The sequence below is a fragment of the Mizuhopecten yessoensis genome, unplaced genomic scaffold (genome assembly GCF_002113885.1).
Source record: "Mizuhopecten yessoensis strain PY_sf001 unplaced genomic scaffold, ASM211388v2 scaffold8261, whole genome shotgun sequence".
NCBI lineage: Eukaryota > Metazoa > Mollusca > Bivalvia > Pectinida > Pectinidae > Mizuhopecten > Mizuhopecten yessoensis.
Genome location: NW_018407459.1, coordinates 141,912 through 153,038, shown reverse-complemented (window position 1 = coordinate 153,038; position 11,127 = coordinate 141,912). Strand labels below are relative to the sequence as shown.

Sequence of the window (11,127 nt, the reverse complement as noted above, 5' to 3'; positions counted from 1 at the left end):
TCCCCCCCCCCCCCCCCCCCATTATTGTTTTGTTCTCCCAAAGTTATGTTTTTGTATGAGATCCGTTGTATTGACTATTTAACTAACTAGTAAGATGTATGTGTATGTCACACACTCTCACTACAACACCTACAACTCCCCAAAAGTACTCCAAAACCTTAACAAGCTCAACTTGGATACCACACCTACGACACCGCTTTCACCACGGTCCCATTTCACCTTTTAACCTTGGCCATATTCAAGTATGCCTGGTTATTCTATTGGACGTATCTCTTTGACTCCGTCAGATTACCAATATTTATTAATTTCCGGCGTGTATAATGAGTAAAATTTTGTATACGCATCTACACCATTAGCCTCTGTTACTCCTAATGTAGTGCTCTAATTGGGCCACATTCGCAATCTTCATTAGCGAGATAACACCACGGACCAACGTATTGCCAGGAAAAGCTCATTAACCCGGGGGAGAAGAACATCCACAGGCGACATTTGTTTGGTCGAAAAGCAAACGGAAAGGAAAATAGCAGAATAAAATATGACAGAATGAAATGTAGATATACAACATAAATTAGAATATAAATGTAGATATTAATTGGAAACCTTCGTTTCTTTACACGACAAAAAGAAACGTGAAAATGAATATATTGGACCAAACCAAAAGATATTGAACGGATCAGAAATGAAATATTGAAACATCGGTGTACAATAAAAGTGATTTTCCGAATCTGTACGAGGTATGGTTTCAGTAACTATACAGATGTATCTCAATAACAAAGGGTGGGATATATGCACAGATCGCAGAGTAGAATCACAGAGTTGGTAGCAATGTTAAAAACAGAAACATGTAAATGTATAGGTAGGAATATCAAACTGTTCGTACTCGATGTGAAACGTGCAATCAAGTTGAATAGCAGGTTGACGCTATCAGATACATTTTAAACATCCTAAACAATCCTCTGGTATGATTTTGGGTTTTATTTTGTTTAACCTCCCATTAACAGCTAAGGTCACTTAAGGACGTGCATCCCTGTGTGTTGTGTATGCGTGTATTTGTGCCGGAGACATGGTATGTTGGTGTACTTGCCTCCTTGTGATTGTCGACTTAATAGTGCTATCTCACTGAAATACTATGCACCCAGCACAGCATTCCGCCCGGTCACATTATACTGACAACGGGTGAACTAGTTGTTGCCATTCCCCTTAACGCTGAACTTTAAGCAAGAACTAGCAACTACCATTTTTAAGGACTTAGGTATGTCCCGGCCTGAGGGACAGAACCCATTGCCTTCCTCACCTGGGCGAACGCTCAACAGTACAACCAGAGGTATTACCAAGCTAGGTCCTAGGAAATACAAGAAATAAATGGTAGATAGAAGTAGGAAGAAAGATAAAGATCCCAAATGTTGAAATGGGTGCAGCAGCTTTATTTGGTATGAAAAATGCCAGAGCTTTGCATAGGTTGTTGTTATTATTTAGATGAACCTTTTCATGGTAGACATTCTTCTAAACTCGCTTAAGAATCAATGTTGTTAAATGTATCTCACATTATTGCATACACGACTGCGTAAACATGTTCGTCTATAGTTAGTAGCTTCATTAATGTTACATGTTTTATGCATTAGATACGTCTTTGAGCAGCAAAAAATAGGAATGCTTTTGTTAATTCTACTCGCAAGGTTTAATAACATAATTTTCATGACCAATTTAGCAAATACTGCCGCAACTATTTTAATGGGAGAAGTAAATCAACTTCAGTTTTCTTTTCATTGCAGAGAATGGAGAATGTTCCCGATGCTGCGGGGATTAAACTTAACTTGCCTCTTCAATTCATGGAATGGAATTATCGCCCCAAACTTGCAAGGGAAAGCACAATGTCAGACTCATAAGTTTAAGCTTGGTATGTTTCTTAGAATCCAAATAGTAAAATACGATCTTGAAATACAGCAGTTATTATGTGCGATTTATTTATGTCTTATTTATCAAGTTAGATCAGTTGTTGTCATCTTTAAAAATGTTATTCTCGAATTCATCGTATTTGTTAGTGAAGGTCACAGATACACTCTCTACAATTGAGGATATAATGCACGTTGAATCCCCGTTTGTGGTAGCAGTACTAATTGACTAGAACGCCTTAGGTGATTTGGAATATTCGTTTGAAACATCAACTTCTGAAGCAATAGAACTAATTTATTGATCCAATTGGTGAACTTATTCATATGACGTCCAAACTACTTTGAATGAATTGTTTGCCATGATATACAGCCTCCAGCTTTGATCGATACTTCTCGTAAATTATTTATTCGGCGCATTTCACGTTTGAGAAGACCCAACATCATGGCGGTGTATACAGGTCATATTCAGCTTTGGTAGCGAGGCAGCAATCGGAAGCCACCATGTTTAGAAACATGTTTTTTGTGGAATCAGTCAAAATGGTAAATCCCGGATTTGCATGCAGACTGTTATAAAGACAAACCTAAGTGCCTGGCGAGAAGCCTAATAGCGACAGGCGAAGGACTTATGCTCCTATGTGACTGGATCAATGGGATCGATCGGAGCGTTTTGTTGCTGGAACCTCGCCGCTATTGAATGTCCTGTTGCTTTGAGTTGCTTTCATTTGATTAAGAACGATATCGATCGGTAGGTGAAACGTGCACAGACGACAAGAGTTTGTTGGATCGGTATTCATACGCTGTTCGTCAACAAACCTCCGATACTGCTCACAATCAGCCTCCAAGACATGTAAATATCTGCCAAGGCAAGATGGCGGAATCTTTGTTGCCCGACATTGCTGTCCTATTATGATGCAGTGTCTCCTTCACACGTCCACAGCCAGAAGGTGAGTCAAATGTAAAATGTCCTCATTAACCTCATCCAGCACGTCTACCTGTCACAACACATGTACATACAGTGATCACAGAAGTTCCTTGTACTACTTGAATATTTTACGCAAGTGTGATTGAATTTTTCATGTTCATGTAGCGCATTTAGGCAAAGAGAAGAACTTCTATTTCTACGTGCAGTGGTTTAACCATCTTATTACGCCTTTTGAATTAAATGCATATGTCCACTGCTATTGTAGATTAACCCTACTGAGGGAATGTCTGGTGTGTCCCGATGATTATTGACAAGTTCGAAGGGAACTTATTCTTTCCCCATTTATGTGTGTCGGTTTGCAGCCTCCAGATTTTAATATACCTTTGAAATACACTTATCGTTTTTTGTATTCACTACTATATTCATATTTCAGTAATAGACGACAGGTCTGCACGATCCTATATGATCGTTTCCCCTGTATTGGGTCTTACTAATGTCGCCTTTTCTGTTCCCTGTGGGGCTCGGGATGGGGAGTAGGGGTGGAGTTGGGATGGGGTTCGAAGTGGTGGAGGGAGACGAAAAGGCACAACGAACCCACTGTGTGGCATAACATGTCCCTGAAAGGATCTACATCTACTTTCTTCAACCCAACCAAACTCTTTTCTAAACGGGCCTACCATTTCTACCATGTAATGGACCTCACTGACCCCTCTGCGTCGTTAAGCCATCACAAACATCCTTTGATATTACTTAATAACAACGTTTTAACAATGTACTGTGCCTGTGCATTAAGTAGTCGTTAAGCTTATAATGCATTGCAAAAATGGGCCCTTGTTCATCTGTTTTTATATCCGGATTGTGAAGGAGTTCATGATGTTTTTCCATTTGTTTTGGTGTCTCCCCAGTTCCTATTGTCGCCTTTGTAACAGACGTCGAGCTCCAATACTTTTACGCCTCACTTCTTGACGATGTTTATATTATTATCTGTATTTTTTTTTTTTTATGTCGACTGTTGATGGACAAATTTAAAACACATTGTTTCGAAAGACACAGGCTGATGAAGGCTAAAGGAAAGATGTATGGTCCATCATCATAATCTCATTTGGAAAGATTATATTTCCTTTTGTGACATGGAGGTTGGTTTTTATTATGTTTGTAATCACTGCCCCAGTTCTCATTTTGGAGACGTGGTATCGATGGATTTAACCTACATGGCGGGTGTCGTCGGTGCAGCAGATGATTCTTACCAGTCCCGACCACATATTCTCTATTCAGATCTGTCCTTTGTTTATACTGACCTAGTTTCATCAATTGTAAATTTGGATTAGTTTTTTTTATCATTTTTATATCCCCTTAATGTTTTATGTAACATGTACTCTTTATTATTAAATGAAAAAATAAAAGCTTCAGACCGGAAACCGCTGTATAAACAAATGTACACAGAAAAAACCCCATATTGTGAAACTCAACTTTTAATAAACCCCTTGTTTATTGTTTGGTTTTAATATCGTTTTGCAATAATCAATGTCATAAGACAGTGTTCTCTGATGATGGGGAAACTTTTTTTTGGACCGTTTTTAAAGAGGCACCGCTCCTCAATGTGATAACCTGTTGCATGACATCCGTCTTGCTCACGTTTTTCTGACATAATAAAAGTCAGAGACGCCTAATGAGAAAACACCTCAAAGAAACGTAGACAAAAGGAAAAAGACAAGACAGAGACAATATATGTAGTAGAAGAGTGTTTGATCTTCTCGGTGTCCTCAGTTACAGGGCCTCATAGGAAGACATAAATTACACTTAGACCCAGCTGTGGTTTACAATGGCTAGGTTTTGAACAGTCTACCAGGGGTACCTAAATGAACAAGAGAACATATTTTATTTAGAGTTATATGAATAAAGTGATTCATATTTTTGTGAAAATGGGTCAATATTTAAAAAAGCTAACCCTTGTAATTATTGCTCAGATTACTTTTATCACATACCATTATCAGTTACAATGACCACACTGAAGTACGACATCCGATACAAAAAAAAATCATCTTAAAACACAGGTCTATATCATTATTATTACCTGTAATGGAGATATATCGATGGGAATAGACAGATGGTAATATGTGTCGACCTGCTTCAGATGCTGAGCGCACCTGAAGTCTTTTTCAGATAAGAGTGAATGCCCTGCAAATGATATAAAGTCCTGACGTCAATGGCATTAAGATGAGTGGATTGGACGGAAATAGTTTTACTACTGCTTCAGAATCACGTCTAAGTCTCAATTTAGCATTGATATGTTGACCACGTTAGGCTTTTGTTGTTTTCCATAATGAGAACGCGTACGTGGTCCTTAAGTGCCCCTGGAATATTGTGACGACCGCCATACATGGCACGTTGGCCTCCATTTCTTTTTTATTTGTATGTTGGTGTTTTTCTTTCCTTGTTGATGTCTTGTTCTTTATAGAATTTTAAACATCACATGGTATTTGATGCGTTTTCTTTCGACAATTAACTGGCGAAAATAAAGATCAATTTATCCCTTTTAATCATTATGTATTAGGTCTTCTTTTAGTTTCAAATTGTAACTCTAGCGTCTGTCTTGTTTAGTTCATATTGCAACACATTTGCCATTCGACTGAATTAGATTTCATAGAAGTGTTAAAGATTTCTGATTCCTAGTTTTGACAAATGAGCTACCTAATAACAGCTATTCGATTCAACTTGTACACTCAACATTTGTAAGGGAATTTACACATTCTTCTTTGAAGTATTGTTTTTATGGTTATTATTTAAAATCTTCTCCGTTTACACATACTGAATATTGGAGTTATATCAATATTTATAATAGATCGTTCACAATAGTTAGCTCAAGGTTACTCCGGTCTAATGCTTAATAAATGCTTTAACTTTCTTTCATCTAAATGGGAATGATATTGCCTATATGCAGTTTTATTTTCCAGATGATATAAGGATTCATCCGAAGAAAGTGAACTGCATCATATATCTACCACCATGCATCCGGTCATAATTCTCGTTTACGTCACATCCAGTTTCCATGTTCTACTTGGTCTGTTGAGTGTTGTTCTGGGTGTTGTATCATCTATTAAGTCAGAAGTATGGCTAGCGCATCGTGTCTCACCTATATGGAGTGGGGGATTCGTAAGTATGATTCTTAATTTACGTAATGTAATGCATCTTGTTCTGTTATCAAAGTTTTTTTAAATTATTGAATTAATGTAAGATTCAGTGACTAAATTACTAATAAATATGTAATTATAGACATTCTGTAATAAAGTTTGTTTCCGTCTATTAATTTAAAATGAAAATAATAAAAATATTACTGACTTTCGGTAATTAAGCATGAACTATGAGGTCGTTATTTGATAAAATATAAGACAACGAACGTGTTGGTCGTTTACCAAAATATAGAACCTTTATAACCTGTTGAATACACACTGGTAACCTGGTATTTAATTACAAGGTACCAATTGATAAATTGACAACGCGGCCTCATCCATTATACAGACGTGATAAAAAGGAGACACAAATTGACGTTCGTAAGGCCATTCTTCTATTTATTCGAATTTCCAATTTACTGAGGCCATTGCTAGGTTTTCCAATAATGCTTAGATTTGCGTCATCATTGTTGATTAGATGCCTTGATCTCGAAATCTTTAGTCCGTAAGTTATAATGTACATAGCATGAAGTAGGGCCTAGGCGACTCATGTGATGCTATCAATAATCTAGTAAGTAATGGAGAGCATGGACCGAAATATAGTACACGTCATATAACCTTTTCTTTTTATTAATTTTTGATCAAATATAAGTTAATGTAACACGTAAGTATCTTTCTCAGCTGTTTCGTTTCTGTAGGGGCGTGACACAACGCAACAACGTAGTTCAAATGAAGACGAAATCTGGAATTAAAAGAGCATCATTTCGTCAACATATAACACTAAATCCAAACTCAAAGTCAAGAAATAGAATTAAGAAGATAGGTAACTTTCACTTTTAAACGTATTAATCTCTCGGCTTTTTTAAAGTAATAAAGGATCGGAACATGTGTGTATGCAACTTTGACATAATCATAAACGTTAAGAAAATGCATTTTAAGCTTTATATTTATGGTCAAAACTAAAGGAAGCTCCATATCGCTTGGTTGTTTTCATTAGGTCAATGAAACATTTTATTTTCCGTTTTAAGCAAATCGTTGGACAGCCCTTTTTTGCGTTCCTGTTTGTATGGTAACCTTTACTTTTATTTTTAAATTGAAAATCGATACAGAATTTAAATCAAAGTTGGAAGTCAACGTCAATAATAAGGTTCCCGATTACTCAAACATTTTGTTGATTAGGTGCCTTGTTCTCTCATACTTTAGCCTGAAGTTATTATAAACATAGCAAGAAATAGGGCCTAGTCGACGCGTGTGATGCTATCATTGTGTAAGTATTTACATAGCATGAAATGGGCCTAGTCGACCCGTGTGATGCTATCATTATGTTTGTGTATACATATCATTAAACATGGCCTAGGCGACCCGTGTGATGCTATCATTGAATTAGTAAATACATATCATTTATTAGGGCCAAGGCGACCCGTGTGATTCTATCATTTAGTTAGTATATACAAAGCATTAAATAGGGTCTAGGCGGCCCGTGCTATGCTATCATGTAGTTAGAATATACATAGCATTGAACAGGACCAAGGCCACCCGTGTGATTCTATAATTTAGTTAGAATATACATAGCATTAAACAGGGCCAAGGCGTCCCGTGTGATTCTATCATTTAGTTAGTATATACATAGTATTAGACAGCCCCCAGGCTGCCTGTCCTATGCTATCATCTAGTTAGTATATACATAGTATGAAATAGAGCCTAGGCGACCCGTGTGATTTTATCATCTAGTTAGTATGTACATAGCATGAAATAGGGCCTAGGCGACCCGTTTGATGCTATCATTTAGTAAGTATATACATAGCATGAAATAAGGCCTAGGCGACCCGTTTGATGCTATAATTTAGTCAGTAAGTAATGGAGAGCATGGACCGATATATATCGCGTGTTATATTACCTTATGAAATAGAGAAAGACCCGATTCGATAAGTTCAATATTTTGGTTTTCATAATAAAATGTTTCGAGTTGGTAGGTTTGATTTGAATCCAAAAAACGAATTGCAAATATGCTACACGCAGCTAGAGAATTATAAAGCTGACGTATTTATCTTTACAGTTTATCATAACGGGGATTGTTGGCGTGTTGTGTGCCAAGAGAAAATCATCCTATGTGGTAAGCATTAGTTGTAATGTCATCAAATATATGTCATTGATAGCATAGACAACTAATTCATATATTATATATTCATTTGTCCGTTTTCTATAATGTGACCCTATATGACCCTGTTATGTTGTTAGACCGTTAAGACTTTTTTCGAATAAATACATATTCTTGTAAAATCAATCATATCTTTTTTTATTATCCATACAATTATTCTGAGGTGGTGAACGGATGGTGATCCATATACAGTAAAGTACAGTCTGTATCTTTGTATATAATACTTTAACTACCTACCGCTATAGTGCATTAAATAATTGATTATAAAAAACAAGGAAATGAAACGGTAATGGGAAAACAGGAACATTGGTGTACTATGATCTACAGTGATTTATCTATCCTCTCTAGTATAGGCTTACTCGACATACAACCTGTCTAAGACCAGCCAGGCTCAGACTAGCTATGTTAGGCCTAATTGGACGCAAACACAACATATTGACTGCCAAGATTAGGTTTTAGAAACAGAAATCTTTAGCGCGCCGCACCTCTGTCCTTTGTCTATCGATCTAAGAACTTCTGGTTACAGCGTACATGGCCTAATCATCTGTCTCTAAGACGCATCAGCTAGTTCCTATGGGACTGTTTGATGATGTTTTCAAAGCTTCAAAATCAATTTTTCCATTTTTATATGAAACCAGACACGCCTGAACACGCAATCTCCCGTAGGTCATAACAGATATTGTGATCAATCCAATCTATTCACAATAACTTCAAGTCAGATGAGTACACATTTCTTTTCATTATAAAACGACATTAAATGTCTAATTTCAGATAATGTGTTTTACGGCATTTAATGTTGTGTCCATGGTAACGGCTGTCGTCAGTATCCAGCTTCTGAGGCTTGGGCTGGTGAACCACACAACGGACGGAGAGACGATACAGAAGGCGGTCAAGGACATGCTCATTCTGGTAGCCCTGGGGGCAGCAGGCACGGAGTGCCTTGTTTGTCTCATTTCCACCGTACTCAGTTGTCGTATTGCAAAAATTGCCAAGGAGGAGATGTCGAAACAGCGCGAGGGCATGTTCTACGTTAAGGTACTTGGCCAAAAGGACATCGTTGTGGTGACAAAACCTCTCCTCGATCAAAAGGATAGTACTTCTATTTAGCCTCCCATGAATACTCACATAATCAGCCAACGACGATATCGACTCTTCCATGACATTTTACGAAAGGTTTACGATAACGAAATCAAAGTAACCTGTGTATTAGTCTCATATTTGTTGTGTTAATGATTTGTATTTGATCGTGTGGTGACCTTTGACTTTTTATAAATATTAATACATCACCGATGTATATCTAAGAACAAGCAGATTCTTGTGTTTCTATGTTTCTAGGTTATATGTTGTAAATAACCAGTGACGTAAATATAAATAATTTTTATATGACGTCACTGACGTAATCAACTCAATGACGTATCTGAAAGCATACACCCGACTGATGACGTAGAAGTGTATAGAGAATACTCCCGCTAGATGAGTAGAATGTTCGGTAGAAGAACCTGTTCCTGTTGTGACTCTGCTTGTCTCTGCCTTTCGTATCTTGTATGCTTTCCTCGTTCTGGATCCGCACCCTGTCGTCTCTCATCTCCATTTTGTTTGTCCGTCTGTGCGCACCAGTATTTGTCAGAGGACGAACTCATGTGACTTTCTTTTCACGTGCAGGAAGACACAGATGCCTTTGAATGTTCAAATAGATCATTCGATGCAGATGTCGACGAGGGTACTTACACGGCAGACGAAAGCGGTATCAGCATTGATATGGAGGATCATCAGTACAATGTTGTCATGGATACCAAATGCAATTTTCACACAGAAACCAACTTTCGAAACGTCGGGGAGTTTGACGGTGTTATATGTGAAACTGAATACACCAATGCAGATATTACAACAATAGCGGAACCCACTAATAACATTTATAAAGTAGATTCAGATGGCGAGCCAATGTCTGTAACAATGGAGGATACTCTTGGTGAGTGTAGTGAAGAGGATTCCGATAGTGACGAGGACACGGAAGTCGAACATTGAACAGCCTGCCCCAAAAACGTGATCAAATTCGTCCAACAATGCAAGTAGATAAAATACAATCTTTCCTTGTGGTAAAATAATTTGCCAAACTACACCCAGACATGGAGAAATGCATACCAATTCGTCCTTTCGTTAATTTGAGTACAAAAGTATTGAAGTTGATGATGAAGTTAATAAAATCGTTGTATTTGTTATGATATTTGTGGAATTTCCTATTTTATTCATCTTCAGAGACATTATCAGCATAATATTATACTTGACTATTATCAACATTTAGAGGCCGACGCAAGCTGGATTTGAAGTTATGGGGATTAAATGGGAACATTTAATGCAGTCTTAAGCTATAAGGTAGTGATGCAAAAAAACCGTTTGAATTGACAAAGGTTTGCATCGACCAGGACAAATTTCGAAAGTTGACTCAATGTTGTTAGATCATTTATATAGGTTTTCTAATGTGGTAAGCTGTCAAATGATTATAGATAATTATCAAGACTTTTGAATATTTCGCGGTGTTTGATTGCTTCAGGTTTATTGAACGCTTTTATTGTAAATATTTACTAAAACACAATTCTACAGAAAACCCGTAATGAGTTGGTAGATTTCGTGGACATATATTCTTTAACACATAATAATTATGTCTATCATTTTGTTTGCGAGAGCATCAGAATGTCTTCACTGACTCGATACAACCAAGAAAAACATTCACGTAAAGCTTTCTATATTCAAAGTAACTTTTTATTATGTTAAAATGTTAATGACACTCATCCTATCAACCATATACAGTTCCACAATAATAATAAATTTCAAAACATTGTATTATCGCCTCTGTTTTAGAGTGGAAACAATGAATCAAGAACTTGTGAGATTTACAGATTTATATAAGTCTTGACGTTATATCTGCTCGGCAAAAGAGATATATAGAATTAAATACAGCCAGAGTTGAGAGACCATGCGTTGACC

General features: G+C 37.0%; 1 protein-coding gene across 1 annotated transcript; it reads left to right on the top strand.

Annotated features, from left to right (window-relative positions):
- Positions 1–2,300: 2,300 nt before the first annotated feature.
- LOC110455539 (transmembrane protein 196-like) lies at positions 2,301–10,352 on the top strand. Its single transcript, XM_021505724.1, has 5 exons — positions 2,301–2,836; positions 5,769–5,967; positions 8,041–8,097; positions 8,914–9,177; positions 9,805–10,352. Exons 2-5 carry the CDS (start codon positions 5,821–5,823, stop codon positions 10,165–10,167), a joined length of 831 nt encoding a protein of 276 aa, XP_021361399.1. The 5' UTR covers positions 2,301–2,836; positions 5,769–5,820; the 3' UTR covers positions 10,168–10,352.
- Positions 10,353–11,127: the final 775 nt, after the last annotated feature.

Excerpts from the sequence above, each read along its gene's own strand:
- LOC110455539 (XM_021505724.1), top strand. The coding sequence starts at position 5,821 with ATGCATCCGGTCATAATTCTCGTTTACGTCACATCCAGTTTCCATGTT. Across the intron at positions 8,098-8,913 it reads AGAGAAAATCATCCTATGTG|ATAATGTGTTTTACGGCATT; the intron begins GTAAGCATTAGT and ends GTCTAATTTCAG. Across the intron at positions 9,178-9,804 it reads AGGGCATGTTCTACGTTAAG|GAAGACACAGATGCCTTTGA; the intron begins GTACTTGGCCAA and ends TTTCACGTGCAG.